General features: G+C 39.4%; 1 protein-coding gene across 11 annotated transcripts in view; it reads right to left on the bottom strand.

The window, feature by feature from the left end:
• Positions 1 to 18,036, bottom strand: part of DLG2 (discs large MAGUK scaffold protein 2) — a 1,100,864-nt gene that overhangs the window by 61,678 nt on the left and 1,021,150 nt on the right. For all 11 annotated transcript variants that reach the window (XM_069469139.1, XM_069469143.1, XM_069469135.1 and 8 more), the window contains 2 exons: positions 11,355 to 11,531; positions 3,136 to 3,211 (listed from right to left, as the gene is read on the bottom strand). In XM_069469139.1, coding sequence (XP_069325240.1) covers positions 3,136 to 3,211; positions 11,355 to 11,531 — 253 coding nt within the window. The remainder of the gene's footprint in view (positions 1 to 3,135; positions 3,212 to 11,354; positions 11,532 to 18,036) is intronic.

Below are 18,036 nucleotides of genomic sequence, written 5' to 3'. Positions count from 1 at the left end.
TACATAATGGTGTTTAACATATATGATCAAAAAGCATACCACATACATTTTTGCATTACCAAAAAGACATCTGGCCTCTCAATGATGTTAGAAGCTCTTAGGGAGAAGGGCCTTTGTATTCTTCACAGCCCTAGCCCTATGTCTGGCACATGGTAGGTATTCAATAAAAATTCTCATATATATCCAACTATATATATAAAACGAACAGGAGATCTACCCTTAAATTCTCACCAGGAATTACCAGAAAAGCCTACCCTCTTGCATATAAGTAGTATTTATCTGAGAGGACTTTGTGCTATGATGTCACATACCGTCACATTTTTTTTAGAATGTCATCATATGTTGAAATAAATTTTCATTTCACTTGAATGTTTTAGGGGAAAATAAATTATTATGTCAATGACTGTGCTGCCCAATGATACTTCTACTTAAAAATACACAGGCAATGCTGTGGTGTGGGCCTCAAAAGCCCTGAGAAATGATAGCTTTTCTTCTTCTTGTTTTGCATGGTGACATCTATTGACCGTCACTTGTGGGTCTATGTGGTGCTCATTAGCCACAAATGTTAGGACAGAAAGTGAAAGAAAAGGACATGAATAGAAAGAGAATATGAATAAAGAAGATGGGGGGAGTTATTTTACAACACAGCGATAAGATGCTAGTATTATCCCTTCAAAAATAGATTTAAAAAGTTATACACATATAGATAACATCATACTTAAGGTCAGGAGCAAGACAAGGATGGCTGTTCTTGCCATTTCTACCCGATATTGTACTGGAGGTTCTAGCTGGGGCAATCCGGCATGAAAAAGAAATAAAAGTTATCCACACTGGGTGCAGGGTCAGGGGGGAGTAAAACTCTCTCTTTTTGCATGTCTTGATCTTCTATATAGAAAACTTTGAGAAATTCACTAAAAAACTATGGGTTCAGCAAGGTTGCAGGATATAAGATTGATATAAAAATAATTGTGTTTGTATACATTTACAATGAATAATCCAAAAATGAAATTAAGAAGACAATTCACATGCACAAGAATGAAGTTGGAACACCACCTTATACCATATATAAAAACTAACTCAAAATGGATCAAACACCTAAATGTAAGAACTATAACTATAAAACTCTTAGAAGAAAATATGATATAAATCTTCATGACTTTGGATTAGGCAATGGTTTCTTAGATATAACACCAAAAAAAAAAGTAACAAAAGAAAAAATGTATAAATCAGGCTTAACCAAAATTAAAAACATTTGTGTGTCAAAGGGTACTATCAAGAGAGCAAAAAGACAACCATAAAATGGGAGAAAATATTTTAAAGCATATATCTGACAAGGGATGAATAACCTGAATATATAAAGAACTTCTACAATTCAATAATAACAACAAAACAACCAATTTAAAATGGGCAAAGGAACTGAATAGACGTTTCTCCAAATAAGATACACAAATGTCCAATAAGCACATGAAAAGATAGATGTTCAGCATCAATAGTCATTAGAGATGAAAGTCAAAACCATAATGAGATACTACTTCATACCAACTAAAATGACTATAATCAGAAAGACATATAATAACAAGTATTGATGAGGATGTGGAGAAACTGGAACCATCATACACTGCTGTGGAAATGTGAAATGGTGCAACCACTTTGGAAAACAGCCTGGCAGTTCCTCAGAATGTTAAGCATAGAGTTATATGACCCAACAATTCCACTCCTAGGTATACTCAATGGAAATAAAAACATATGTCCACATAAAAATTTGCACACAAATGTTCACAGTGATGTTATCTATCATAACTTAAAATTGGAAACAACCCAAATGTCCATCAACTAATGAATGAATAAATTAAATGTGATATAATCCACATGATGAAATATTATTTGGCAATAAAAAATAAAATAAAAAGAAAGTACTTTTACATGGTACAAATAGATGCATCTGGAAAATATTATGTACATGAAAGAAGCGGTCACAAAAACCAAATTGTGTATGATTCCATTTATATGAAATATCCAGAATAGGCAAATCAATAGAGACAGCAAGTAGATTAGTGGTTACCTGTGGCTGGGTTGGGCGTGGCAGGATGGGGAAATGGGAAGTGACAGCAGTCGCTGGACACATGATTTCTTTATGGAGTGATGAAATATTCTAAAATCGATTATGGTGGTAGTTGCACATCTCTAAATATACTAAAAACCACACTGTATTGTATACTTTTTTTTTTTTTTTTTTTTTTTTTGAGACAGAGTCTCACTCTGTTGCCCAGGCTAGAGTGAGTGCCGTGGCGTCAGCCTAGCTCACAGCAACCTCAAACTCCTGAGCTCAAGCGATCCTCCTGTCTCAGCCTCCCGAGTAGCTGGGACTACAGGCATGCACCACCATGCCCGGCTAATTTTTTCTATATATATTTTTAGCTGTCCATATAATTTCTTTCTATTTTTAGTAGAGATGGGGTCTCGCTCTTGCTCAGGCTGGTCTCGAACTCCTGAGCTCAAACGATCCGCCCACCTCGGCCTCCCAGAGTGCTAGGATTACAGGCGTGAGCCACTGCGCCCGGCCTATATTGTATACTTTATGTGAATTTTATCTCATAAAGCTGTCATTTTAAAAGATGTACATGTGCGTATGTGAGTGAATATTTTAACTTTGGTGATTAAATTTTATCTATTAATTCTCTTCTTTTCTATGTCTGTCACAACAGTCCACGTATTCACTTTAATGATCCATGGGTATATTTCCATGAGCACTGTCTTAGCTTAACGATGTGGAACAGACTAGATATATTTTCTAATGGGCAGATGCCTTTTATGAAATCCATCTTTTTGGAAGATTAATTTGAAAGAAAAAATTAAAGAAACAAAAACACCTAAAGTGTCTTTTTTTCTTCTCCATTGTAATCTTTACATCACCTTCATCAACACATGTTTCTGCTGCCCACTAGCAGCTTTATCCCCAGTATTGAATAGATTTATTATAAATTCATTTAATCAGAAATGACATTATTACATTTATAACAGTGCTCTGCTGTCTAGTAGCTACATAATTTGTTTGCTGCTGAAAACCTAAATGTTAATTATAGTTAAATCCATGGCAACGGAGAGAACTTGATATTTCCATCATTTGGTACCTACCCCTTTTGAATCAATCACTCCGGGTTTGGCATTAAACTTCACTGTCTTCAATCGGGCACGTTCCTTTCTTTCCACCCTAAAGCAAATTGAAAATAAAGAGTCTATCATATGACAAAGCATATATGATTAAGTTCCTTATTAAGTTAAGAGCATCTCTTCTTCCTATCCTATAGCTCAAATAAAATGTCTTCTAAAATATTTCTCTTCCTTTGTTCCATAAAAAATCTTGGTAGAAAGTCTGTAAGCTTTTAACATGTCTCTTGAAATTTCTGTGTTACATGTACTGAGAATCACAGTGTTTGGAAGGAACACAGAGGGAGAAAAAACATTATTTGTTATTTAAATGCTTAAATAAATACATAAATCAAAATCTATTTCAAGAAATCTCAGTTCATAAAGATAAACATCTAAAGTGGAGATTCAACAAGTGTTTCCTCCTCTCTCCTCTCCTTGTCTCTCCTCTTCTTTTCTTCTTTCTTTTTCCTTTCCTTCTCCTTAAGAATACAAGTGTATTTAGTTTCACTTGATAACAAAACATGTTACATATAACCTTGAATTTTTCCTTTTTCTTAATGTCCTTCTCTTGTCATCTCTGCACATTCATTTTTCCTACCACTTCATGCATTTATTAAACACTTACGGAGTGCCTACCATGTATCAAGCAAGGAGCTGGGAATAAAGAAACAAAAATTCTGAAAGCATGACTGCAATGGGCTCATACCAATGTGCTCTTGGCAAGAACAGAGATGTAAACAAAGGCTGATAATGATGTACAATAATACTGCTGATATCAACATGGGAGCACCTATGTCATTGGGAGGGTAAAAGGGAGGGGTAGCAAGTATTGGGGTGGTCTTCTGGGAGGAAGTGTCAATTTATTTGAGACTTGAAGGATGAAAAATAGCTTGTCAGTAGGAAAAGTTCAGGGGGGATTCCCACAGTAGGAACAACATGTGCCTCCACCCAAGGATATGAGCAAGCTAAAAGACTGCAGGAAGATTCTGGTGCAGGGTATGTACAGAATGGGGAGGTGAGGCTAGTGAGGTGGTGGGCCCCCTCCACACTAAGGACTAGGGCTTTTTCCGTGGGGAATCCTCATGAGTTATTAGAGGAGGGAACTGATAGAATCAGATTTGCATTTTAAATAAATGACCCTAGTGGAGGTAGAAGGTAGACTGGAGGAGGGAAGGAGCTGAAGGAGGCTGGAGGCCCATTCAGAAGCTCTTGCCACAATCTGGGCAAGAAATGATGAGAAATGATAATGAGATGGAGGAGAGGAAAGAGCTTGAGAAACATCAGGAAAATAAAGTTGGTGGGACTTGTGAGTGCTTGAAGGCTGGGGTTGAAAAAGAGGAATCTAGATATTTCCCTGATTTTTCTGAGCCATTTCAGTTAGACATGATCATTCCTTCCTCTAAGCCATGACAGCACTTATTGGTATCTCTATGTCAATATCATCTTTTGATTTCCTTGTGTTTATTTTTGCATTGCATATACAAAGTCGTATGTTCCTTGAGGGCAAATACTTGAGGGCATATCACTCAATGATACAGCAATTGATCCTCAATAAATAATTTGTGAACAAAAATAATACTTGCTGCATTGTTTTAATGTGACTTTTTGTTTAAATATGGCTAGCTTTAATTTCAAAAATGGGGGCAGAAAGAGAGAGAGAGAGAGAGAGAGAGAGAGAAACCTGAACCTACAGAAACTTAATGGTTTATGAAGTCTAAGCTATTCATAGATCAATAATTAACAGCATATTCCTTTCTAACTGAGAGCTCTTTTGTGTTCCCAACTGAAACACAGTGAAGATCGGGGTTTCTATAGTTACAGAAGAGTTTCAGAATATATTTATTTCAGTGTGAAAGTAGAATATATGAGTGGAAACAGCAATGTGTTCCATCGAGAGTTTCTACTTGCACCTGCCACGTGTGAGGAAAGCAAGAAAGACTTCAGATGAGATGAGCTGCCTGTGGGAAAATGCTCACTAAGAAAATGCCTGCTCCAAGCTCCACCACCTTTTCTCAATTTTAATCCAAGTGCAAATGGTAATTCATATGCATCTCTTTGGATTCTTCTAAAGCTGTTCTTAGAGCCCTAACTTTATTCTTGTTTCTTTGCATTAACTAGGCTAATGATGGGAACCACTAGTTCATTCAGTGATGCCAAAATGACCATGGCATGCAGAGAATACACGGTTATTTGATCAGGGTATGCAAATAAATCCTGCGTAAAACCACAGAACTCACCCAGCTCCCAAACATACACAAGAGTAGGTTGAACTCAGTATTCAACTCTAAGAACGGTTTGGACAGAGCATTCTAATTTGTTTCCTTCTGGTTTCTAAATTTATCTTTTCTCTTTCCTTAAGAAATATCTCTATTAGGCCAATTTTAGTGGCTCATCCCTTAAATCTTAAAAGGGTGACAAAGAATATTAAGTCAAGATAGATGGATACACACACAGACACAGACAAATATATACACACACTCACCTAATATTTGTTATGGCTTATTATCATTCATCTTCAAATAAGTAATAGAAAAGGTAAAATAAAATTTTTTTGAAGTCTTACAGAGGTGAAATGGTTTTGGTTTACTCATGAAGGAAGTTGGAAAATTTAGCTTCCTATTTGGAAAATTGCACTAACAATGATAATGCTAACATCAATGGCAGCTGGAGCTTTATCATATTAATATAATTATTAATAAAGCCCCTTCACATTTACATCATCTCATCTGGCCTCCACAACAACCCAGTGATGCAGGTATTATCCATTCCATTTTATGGTGGGGAAGCTGAGACTTGAAGCTTGCCAGGCTAGAAAGTGGTAGAAACAGAGCCTGGACACACGTTCTCTAACAGCTAACTTCAGTGTCTGTCCACAGCAACCCAGTCTAGGGAGCAACATTCAAGGACCTTCCATGCATACGTTAGCAAATGGGAATTCTCAATAAACATGAGATTTGGGGTAGGTCAGCCACATTTCAAGGCCCATACATATCCTTAAAGTCTGGCTGAGTGTTTCACAAATGATAACCACCCCCTCCTCCTTGCATCACCATCTCCTAATTGTCTTAAATTAAATAAATCACAATCTAATGCAAGTATATAATTACTGAGGTGGTATCATATCATAACAGGCTGACTTCAAAATTCAGAATAAATTTGCTTTTAACACTGAAATCAGCTTAGCTAAATGTCTGTATGCAACATTACATCACATATATTGAATGGGTCTCTCTCCCCATTACAGCAACCACAGTTGTGCTTTCCCATCACAGAGACCTGCGCCCACTGCTTCTTGGGGCTTCTGCAAACCTCTCTCCCTCGTGGCAGTGTCTGTGGCTTATCTTTTCTTCCTCACCTGCCTCAGCCCCTTCCTCTCTCCTATCTCTTTCTGGGATGCATGTGCATAGTTTACAACTGAAATGAGAGTTAAGGCTAGGAAACAGGGCCCTGTATAATGTGGTGTTTTTTCCCTTGGGCACCAGAAGCTCAAAATCTGAAAAAAGAAAAACAGCCATCATTAGAATGGACTGTAAGTAACAGAAGCTGTGCTAAGCACTTCACCTGTATTATCTATAATCCCGGGTTTAATATGGAGCTGGGAACATAGGTGCTTAATGAATCTTTGTTGAATGAATGAATGAACTCTCAAGGAAGTTACTATATCTTGACCTACATGTGAAAAGGTCAGAGAGTTGAAGTGACTTGCTGAAGAACAAGTGTTTCCTATAAAAAGTTATTTACCATTTTACAACTTTTTCTCTTGGTAAGAACCTAGGTAAAAGTTTAGTATCACTTTCTCTAATTGTTTTACTGAGTAAAACTCCTTTGGCAGAAATAAATATTAAGGTCCAAAGGCCTTGACCTAAAGAAATGGTGGGCTACCTACATAGACAGACCGAATCACAATGAGAACTGCCTTACTTTCCCTCTCACACTCAGACTCCAGCAATTAATTAGATTGTTTAAGCAGAAATAATTCTCCCCACCCAAGTCTCATCACTGACCAAAATACTGAACACATAAACTGGATGGCAAAATTTGAGCAATCAATTCTGACACCTTGCATCTCCAGAGAACACCAAATGGTCATGCTTTATTTAACGAGCCCAACTGTCTCCCTCTCCCTCTCCCCCATCTCCCATCTGGTATTTTCTGGTTCCAGCCAAACACGTAATGGGGTCAGGCTTGGGAGCACTGGACAGTGGGAACATCATTTGTCACTGGGAGTTCCTTTGCCTGTGCTCCACAGGCCCCGTGGGGAGGAGAATTGAAATGCCATCCGCATTAGTGGCCACAGGCTTGCTGTGAAGGTTAGGTGAGTAAACTCTTATGTAATGCCAGTCACAAGCTGCCATCTGAGAGCCCAGGTGACCAGTCACTGTGGAGCAATGAATCGAGACTTGGATTAAGAGACCACGGGGCAAATCCCAGCTTGGCCACTCACAAACTGTGCAATCTCAGAAAACAAATTCTATGCTAACAGCCCAAGTTTTAAAATTACACAAGCCTGCATTTGAATTCTGCCTCTGCTACTTACTAGGTCTTTGACATAGGGTAGTTATTCCATCTCTTAGGATCACAGGTTTCATGTTGGTAAAATCAGAATAGTAACATAGACTTCAAAAAATGATGGTGAATGTTAAATGGGATAACACAAGAAAATTGTTTAACAGTGTCTGATGTACAGTAAGAACTTAGTGCACAGTAGGCTGCTGCTGAGATGATTATGATAATGCTGTCCGTGATGTTACTAGTCGTCACTAGTCCCAATTTCCTTACCTCTAAAGGGAGGTAATACAGTACCCTTCTTCAGGTGCTCACTGCCAAGGTTAGTCCCTCCCTGCCAGGTGGGACACAGGCATGGACTTCTCTCTTTCCCTATGAGGAGACTCCCAAATGTGGGCCACCAGAATGGAGAGCTGTAGGGCTGAGAACAGCCCCAAACCTTTGCAGCTGCTCACAGAGGCATCGGAAAGGCATGTGTTCAAATCCTGGCTTAGCCCCCTACTGCCAGTGTGATTTATAATTCTCTGACTCTCCATTTCCCTATTGGCAAGTGCTTCTGGTGTGGTGGAAAGCCATCTGGTCTTGCCACCAGAAAGACTGCAGTTCGGCCAGAGGCTGGCTGTGCATCCTTGGATAAGTTACTTCACTCCTCTGACTCTCAGTTTCCTTATGACATTTTTGTGAAGATTCCACTAAAATTATGTATTTGAAAGCACCTGGCATGATATGTGGTCAGTGCAATCAATCATCAGATGGAATTCATCCTCTGTCTGCTGCCCTTTCACTTCCCCTGGTGCCTTTACAATATAGCTCTCGTTGCCCTATTGAGAGTGGCTGTGGCATAGTTACATGCTGGTCCCACAAATCATGGGCACCAGGCAGCGACCCTATAATAGCACCTGGCACACAGATGCTGCCCAAGCAACACTTGCAGAATTGAATTTTGTCAGCTCTTATCTTCGTACCTTTGAGAGGCAGGATTCCATGTGAGTTAAGAGCAATTCTGTAGCTTGGATTCAAATCCTGGTTCTGCCATTTACTAGATGGGCAATTTCAGGCAAATTAATTACCTCTCTGTGCCTCAACCTCCTCATTTGTAAAATGGTAATAATAATAGCATCTCACTCATAGGGTTGTGATGAGGTTCAAATAACTTAATAATTGTAAAGGGTTTAAAGCAGTTTCTAGCATGCTATGGGAATGTTTTGTTAAGTAAAATTTATTCACCATGTTATAAAAAAGGAGGGGGAAGGTGATAATATTCATACTTTTCATCTTATGATTTCATTGGGATGATTAAATGGAATCATCAGTACAGAAACATTTTTGTAAAGGGTAAAGTCATACACTGATAGTATCCATTATGAGATTTAAAAATTTTCCAGATCTGCTCTACTAGATAAACTATACTCAGGAGATGGGCTAGGAAGGAATTAGGGATTGAAGACTAACACCAATCTAATAAATTTGTGTAGATTTTAAATTGCATTAAAATAAGTACATGAGGACTCTTTTTGAGGTAAGATTATGGATGATTTTTATTTTCCTTATACTTTCCTAAATTTTCGTACTCTTCTACAATGAAAGGTGTTATTCTTATAAATACTTAAAACATTAAAAGTAACCTTTCTGGAAATAATTAAAATCCTAAAAAGAAAATCTAGCAGAAATTCACTGAGAGCTACAAATTATATATATATTTGGGAGGTAAGGCTACTGTACCCCTTCATAAAATAGAATGTAAATAAATATTAATATTGCAGTCACTAAACAAACTTCTTTTCCAGGCCAGCTATAATGTAGTCATTAAGATGGTTTTCATGCAAGGTAGGAGAGAAATAGCTAATTCAAGAATGATCACCAGCAGGTGGAAAATTATTTTACCAGGAATGGTTCTGAGAATGTTCCTTAGGGAGAAATGATGAGCAATTGAACAAATGAATGGCTATTGACAAGAGTGGCTAGAATCACAGAACCTCAGGGTTGGAAAGGGTCTGAAAATCAGACAGTTCAACTCTCCCATCCAAAGTCTGAATCTCTTTTATATCTTCCCAAGTCATCCACGCTATCTCTAGGAAGCTCCAACTAGGAAAAGGATTTCTTCAAAATGAACTGGAATCTATTCCCTCATAGCTTTCCTTCCTCTGCCTCATTTTTATCTTTGGAGCCATATTCAACAAGATGGTTCTAGAGAACAGCCCCTCAGACAGCTCTGATTAATTAAATCAAAGCAAACCAAAATGAGTGTTATCTTGACTTTTTTTTAAAATTTGAAATACGTGGAAATGCAGAAATGTAGCGTATAAACAAATTAGTGCTGAGTCAACGCTCTAAACCTGTAACCTTTCAGAAAATGCTACTAGCCATGGTACGGTTAGAAAGCCCTCACAAAGCAATGTCAGGCAATTGTGCAGGAGCCCAGAGGTTTAAAGAGACCCAGAGAACTGCCTGCTGGTGGGAGCTCTGAGGGCACAGGCATGGAGGATGGAGAGGCCCCCTGGAGTTTCAGCTTCTACACTGTGACTCCTTCCCGCTGAAGGTACGAGAACTGAAGAGCAGTGGGTCTGACGCCCTCCCCACCACGCTCCTCCCCAGGCTGGGTGGTCACAGGCTTAGACATATGGGAACCAGTTTTCTCAGGGGCACAAATGTCCCACAGAGTTATTTTGGGGTTTCACTGACATCTTCCCACTATGGTTTGTACTAGCTCAATCACTGTGTCACTTGGATACTTGGCTTTTCTGCGGATTTTTGTAGGGCATTTTGACTGTTTGGATATGAGAATGACAGTCCTTTGAGAAACCTGCAGCTTGAGCAAAGTCGGTGACTGCTTTGAATAAACATTATTCCCAATTGATTTTGTACCATATCTACTTTCTAGAATATATCCGATTTCTGCTTCTTGAACAACATCTTGGTGCCAAAAAAATATTCATGGGAAGGAAAGTTTCTCTCTGGTGATGATTAGAAGCTGCTGGGACCTATGATGGAGGTGGCTGTTCTTAAGGACATTTCTGCTTTTCAAAAGCAGAGCTGCAGAAATACGTGAACGAGAAAGAGCATGACACTCTAGACTTAGGAAACACATACAGAACAAAATATCTGAGTGACTACTGGGAATTGTGGGGAGGGAAACAGGAGTAACTTAAGCAGTAAAAACTGTTGTAAATCCAGTCTTTAGACCTTACCAGATGTTTGACAGCTCGTATCCTAAGCATCTGAATTTGAGATGGGGGTTTTCAGGGTTTTTTTCCATCAATATTTAGACATATTGCATAGCAGGGACCTTAGCCTAGTAAATAGCCTACTTTATTTGGCTTTCGCCTGGCCTTTCTGTAAAACTCATTGCTAAATGCTGAACCTCTGGAACAAACCTACTGAGTTTGTAAGTCAGGACATACAGGCTGTTAAGATAATCTTGCACATGCAGATATTGGTAAAAGTTTCAGGAACACAGTGTAAGCATATCCTCTTTCTTATGCCTTGTCACAGTTACCAATTTTGGTAAAACTCTAATATGAGGAGAATGAGAAATTTTAATTCATGTCATCTGTCACCACTGACAGTTTTCCTGCATATCGACTATCTCGCTTGAATAGTTATTTTGTGAACAGTTTCCCTCCACCTTCTTCTTCCCTCATCTCCACTCCCTGGAGAGCTGAAAAGCAAACATCCTGGCATGCAAAAGGCATTCTTACCTCCGCTTGCTGGGGATGACCCCCATCTCCTCACTGTCCCCCTCCAGCGTGACTCTCCTGGCTTGCCACCACTCATCGTCAGAGGCGTTGATAACATGGAGAATATCTCCATATTTAAAACTAAGTCCTTGACTTGGCAGCCCACTGTCCTTGCTCTTGTCATAGTCAAACATGGCTCTGGAAGAGAGGACCAAAAAGGACATTGTTAGGAATCTCCAGTAGTACAGATTTAGCATTCATGGTTTCAAATGTTTACTCATCCTTGGAGAATCCATCATCATTTGATACCAACTCCCAGGATGACACCCTGGATCACAGTCCACATTTCCACAGTTCTGGCCACAAACTGGGGTTAGTTCTTTCTTCTCCTTGGTGGTTACAGGGGCAGCCTATAGAGCCCCAAAACTGAGGTCTGTTTCTTTTCTTGGAGACCATCAGATGTTATAAGGTGATAATTAAGAGATGAGAATGGCAGTTTATTACCTAATTGAGATTTTTTTCTCCCACTATAATCAAATTTTAAAAATTACTAAAAAAAAAAAAAAAAAAGAAAAATAATAAAGAGATTCATGGCTAACTTTCTGAATGAAGCATTTTGTGTTATAAAAAATCCTCTCAGATGTATCAGCCTGTAGAACTCTTTCTTTTATAATGAGAAAAAATGGTAACAAATGTCCATTCATAGGGAACTGTGATTCTTCCACTTATTTAATATTGGACCATCACTGAAATTGGATGGTTGAAGAGGTTAATGTAATGACCTGAATAAATGCTTAAAACACAATAAATGAAAAAAAAAACAACTATGTTTGTGTGTATAGAGATAGATAAAATTGTATGAACAATGCCATGAATCTTTTTGCTCCCGTATAATGCCGAGCGTACCTCATCATCGTACTTCTCACTCTGAATTATAATTCTGTTTTTTGTATCATGTTGTCCCTGCTAAAGAGGATTTGCTGAGCATTTGTTATGGCCAATGCACTGTGATGTGTATGACTGGTGGCATGAGGGAGTTGGAAGTGGAATCAAAATGATGAACAAGACCTTAGTAACTACATGCTGTCTTAAGGAGGGGACCATTTGTCACAAGTCCTATATTGTCTGCCTCCTGCTGTATCCCCCACTCTCAAAATCACTGCCACACACATACAGCATATGATTTCCCCGGAGAAGTAGATTTTACCATTGCTCTGTTTATTTCTCTTTGATTTCATTCTAAAAATTTCCTTGGAGTGTAACCACTATGCATGTAAAACTAGCAAGATCTGGGAAACAGATTTTTGTAAAGAATCTGTTTCTTTAGATATTTCCACACTGAGGACCAAATGTGTTTTTTTCTTTTTTTCTTTTTTTATTCCCCCTACACAAAAAAGTTGCATCTGCTGCCATGGAAACCAAAAAGAGCTGAAGACAGCATCTAGAGCTCTTAAATATGGCAGGAAAAGTTGAATTACTTGCAACACAGTCCCTTCTGCCATTAACTCTGTCTCCAAGAGATGAAATTTGGAGAGAATTTTGTGGTCCAAACTCCCAGAATGAATGATTCTCACCTCAACCATTTGTACCTTGCTTAGCAAAGGTCCAGACAAAGCCCCAGTCAGGAAAAGTGGCTGGGGGAGGGCAAAGACCCACTCCTGATGGTGTCACTTCTCTGGCTGTGTGACGTGGCACACATCAATTAACATTTCTGAGCCACAGGTTTTTTGATGCAAAACTAGTCTAATAACTACATTCACATGGAGCTACTGTGAGCATTAATGAAATAACACATATGCAGCTCCCAGCCTATAGTAGGTACAGTATAGCAGAGTGTGGTATAGTGGTTAGGAATATAGACTATTGGAACCATGTCCTGGTCCTACCACATCGTATTAGTTAGATAGCTAGTTACCTGGGCAAGCTACTTAACCTCTCTTAGGCTTCAGTTTCCTCATATACAACATAGTGATGACGATGACAATGATGACAACAGTACCTCCATTATGGAGTTGTATTGGGTGAAATATTACATAAGTTAATATATGCAAAGCATGTACTACAGTGCCTGGCCCACAGCCACAAACGGTAAGTATAACTGTTGTTGTTGTTTTTGTTATCACCCATTTCCCTTTTGTGCATACTATTAACAATAAAAATCCTTTCTATAGATTCTCTACTTTGTGCAAAAAAAGAGTTAACATAGAAGGCCTGACACTGCTATCCTTAAAAAGGCCCACTTACAAGGGTGGTCCTTGTCTGACATCTGGGAACTCAGATTTTTGGGAAGGTTCCCACCATTTTCTCATAAGAATGGCTCACTGTGCCTGAACTCTTTGTACAAACAATATCATTTATGCTAAACACCTGCTCTCCTTCCGGGAGTCTGGAATTGTGGTATATGCCAGGCAGAGGGTGCCTACACACCCAGCCCTCAACATAATGCCTGCACATTGGGTCTCTAATGAGCTTCCCTGGTAGATAGCATTTTATACCTGTTGGCATAATTTGTTGCTGGAAGAATCGGGCACTTCCTGTGTGACTCCACTGAGAGAGAACTCGTGGAATCTTGCATCTAATTTCCTCCAGATTCCGCCCCATGTTCCTTTCCCTTAGCTGACATTGCTTTGTGTCCTTGTGCGGTAATAAGTCACAGTCATGAGCATGACTATGCTGAGTCCTGTGAATCCTCCTAATGAATCATCAATCCTGTGCATTTTCTTGGGGAACCCCAACACACACTCTATAGATTGCAAAGCATTTTCACATGTTACCTTATTTGTGACTCAATCAATTGCTGCAAATAAGGTATGATAGACATAGTGCCATCACTGTTTTACAGATGAGGGACATAGCTAGTGAGGCCCTCTGATTAACCCCAGGATATATAGCTCAGTGGCAGTAACAAAGGACTAGGATTGAGTCTCCAGATCCAAGTTCTAGTTCTGTGCTCTTCACCTTGTCTCCCTCCCCCATTCAACCTGGGAGTGATGGTGGTGGTGATGAGGGGTTAAAGATGACAGCCACAATGGCTCCCACTACTTATGCTTTCGTTAGGTGGCCTGGCACCTTGTAGTCATGATCTTATTTGACATCGTAACAACTCTAAAGGTAAAAACTAATATCCCCATTTTATAGACGTGAGAAGGAGGCTCAGGAAGTTACAGGGCCTGCCCCAGGTCACCCAAATATGCGTGGTAGAGACTGAATATGAAATGAGGTCTGTCTGACTCCAAAATCGACTTTCTTGGCCATTTCATTATATGAATCAATTTCCCAGGCTGCTGCCTCTGGCCCTGTGGCCATGATCACAATCTAGCAGTACCAAAGACTTTTAATCTTCCCTTCAAGGGTGATCAACTCTTCTTTCCTTAATCCCTGAATCTCCCTTACTGCTTAGTCCCTACCCCAGTATTTCTTATCCCCCAAAGTCCTTGAACTGCTGGCTTGCCTCCAGGTTCCTTCTTGATATAAAGTGAAAGTAGAGAAGCCATCAGGAAAGCTGGAGAATGGAAGTCAAGAAGGCAGCCTCTAGGGCCAGACTGCCCAGGTTTGCAACTTTTTAACTGTGCTGTCTTGAACAAGTTACTTGACATCTCTGCTCCTCAAATTTTCTTAACTATAAAATCGGCATAATAATAGCACCACCTACCTCAAAGTGTTACAGTGAGGATTAAATGAAATAATATATGTAGAGTATTATAGCACCAGCCTGGCATTAGGTGAGGGCTCAATAAATGTTAGATATTATTACTATTACAATTGTTATTCTGAAAAAAATGTGCTAGGTTTTGAATCATGGGATTTGTGTCCCAATTGTGCCACTTAGTAGCTGTTTTTTGGATGGCATGTAAAGACACCTAAAATAACTTTGTATCCTCGGGACCTAGTATGGTGCTGGACACAAAGTAGATCCTCAGTACAGGTCTGTGGAGATGTTTCAGATGGCTTGTAAAAACCCTTCTTCTTTGAAGTCTCAGTATCCCCATTTGTAAGGAAGTGGGTAGAGCCTGTTCCTGGAGGTCCCTACCAGGTCAGACATCCAGTCTATTGTGTTCCATTCTATTCCCAAAAGTCCCCAAGGGGAACTGTCCCACTCCTGCCTTTAGCAATAGACGTCCTTGTCGGAGAGCTCAGCAACATGCTCTTTCCATGTGCTCAATTTGTCTTGGATAGTCTGCCCCTCTAGGATTAAATGATTCAGACTTGTCAGGTCCCTAAAACCAAGCAGCTGACACATTTCAGCAGCTTCTGGCTCCTTTGGATATTAATGGATCGTCATGTCTGAGAAAAATGCTATAGTGGCCCATCACCTAAGTTAACAAGCCATAAGCTGTTTTTAATTTGCTTTGTGTGCTAATTCATCATAGCAACTTTTATAAAATGCCATTAAAACTCACACTTTCCACCCAGGGTGCTTTTTAACAAGTCCATTAGACAAGCGGAATTTGATGCAAATAATGTAATGACTCTCCCATTCCTCCTGCCCCTCCTGAATTTCAATGTCTGATGGCCCCTTGCCAACTGGGGAAGTCTAGTAAGGGAAGAGGGGAGCAGCTGCTTATACTCACTGCTGTGCAACATGGTTGTGAGATACCTGGGCACCTTACTAAAATAGTGCTTATTAGGTATTCCACAATGCACTAAGCCTTTTATATTCATTGTCTCACTCAATTTACTGGGTAGGCAAGATAGCGTATGAGTTATATGATAGGTTTCCAAGACTGAAAAGATCTGGGCTTAAGTCCCAATTTTGCCATTACAAGCTATAAATTTGGGGCATGTACCTTAACCTTTTACATGACCACTTTACCATAGATGATCATTCCCTCATTCAGGAAACGCAGATAATAATGACATTAACTCAAAAGATTGTTGAGGAGATACAACAATAGGATGACTTCCACTTTGTTATTATTCCTTTTTTTTTTTTTTCATTTTTTAAAAATATTGAGACATGGTCTCACTATGTTGCCCAGGCTGGTCTCAAACTCCTGGGCTCAAGCAATCCTCCTGCCTCAGCCTCCTGAATAGCTGGTATTATAGGCACATGCCACTGTGCTTGGCTTCACTTTGTTATTATTTCTGACAATAATCCTGCCAAGTAAGCATTTTTGGTCTTATAAAGAAAATGAGGCTGGGTGTGGTGGCTCATGCCTGTAATACTAGGACTCTGGGAGGTGGAAGCAGGAGGATTGCTTGAGGTCAGACGTTTAAGGTTGCAGTGAGCTATGATGATAACATTGTACTCTAGCCAGGGTGACAGAGCAAGACTCTGTCTCCAAAGAACAGCAACAAAAAATGACACTTAAAGAGCTGAAATGAAAAAAAAACTAGTAAGTAGCAGAACCAGTATTAAAATATAGATAGATATGTCTGACTCAAAAGCTCACGTTCTTGACCTTAGACTTCTCCTTGAAATTCTTGATAAGGAATGTTGTAGTTGGATTTCATCCCCAAGGATTTCACGATTTGATGATAACACTTATAGTGACACCATAAACTAGACTGAAAGAGAGCAGTTCACTGAGCAGACATTTAGTTCTCACAACTATACTGCAATGCATATATTAGCCTTGTAGTACAGATGAAGAAATACAGACTTACATAATTTAAGCAACACATCCAGTGTCACACACGATATCAAGTGGTGAGGCAGGACTCAGCTCAAAGCCTGTCTGCTTCTAAAATGTGTAAACTTCCTGCTACACCAACCTGTGTGTTCTTTGGCAAGCAATCCTCTCCAACCCAAAACACTCATACTCACCACTTGGGCTTAGACTGCAGTAACTTTTAATAATCACAGTCCTTAAAAGTATTGGTGTTTTCCATGTTGGCCAGAGAATTGAATTTTTGCTGCAACACTTTAAGGCTAGGATAGCAGAGAATGATAGAGAACTCCACTAAGAACAGGAAAGTTGTTTGATGTGTCTCCTGGTTATTGAGGATAACCACTAAGAAGAGGAAACAATTTCCAGTCTTGGCAAGAACTCCATGAAGAACAGGAAAAATTGTTTATTGTATCTCATGATTATCAGGGATATAGTAGGAGAAATAGGCCCCCAACCCATCATCCACACTTTAATCCCCAGAACCTGTGAATATGTTACATTATATTATAAAGGGACTTGCAGATGTGATTAAGGTTAAGGGTCTTGAGGGAGGACATTTTCCTAGATTATCTGAGCGGACCCAATCTAATCACATGAATCCTTAAAAGTAGAAGAGAAAGGCAGAAAAGTGGGTCAGAGAGATGTGACTTGAGAAGGATTTGATTTACCATTGCTGGCTTTGAAGGTAGAGGAAGGGGAACACAAGTCAAGGAAAATAGTGACCTTTATAAACTGGAAATGGTTCTCAAGTTACAGCCAGCAAGAAAATAGGCACCTTAGTACTACAAACATCAGGAACTGAATCCTGCCAACAATCTGAATGAGCAGGAACTAGATTCTCTCCTAGAGCTTCCAGAAGAGGTACAGCCTGCTGACAGCTGGATTTTATTCTGATGAGACCTGTAGCAGACCTACAGAACTATAAGATTATACATTTGTGTTGTTTTAAGCCATTAGTTTGTGGTAGTTTGTTATGGCAGCAATAGAAAACTAATACTGATTTTGGTACCAGAATTGGAGTGCCATGTAACAAATGCCTAAAATTGTAGTAGTGGCTTTGGAATTGGCAGTGGGCAGAGGCTGGAATAATG

Source organism: Eulemur rufifrons, chromosome 6 (assembly GCF_041146395.1).
Source record: "Eulemur rufifrons isolate Redbay chromosome 6, OSU_ERuf_1, whole genome shotgun sequence".
NCBI lineage: Eukaryota > Metazoa > Chordata > Mammalia > Primates > Lemuridae > Eulemur > Eulemur rufifrons.
Note: the sequence above shows the minus strand (reverse complement) of the source record. Positions and strands in the feature narration are given on the sequence as shown.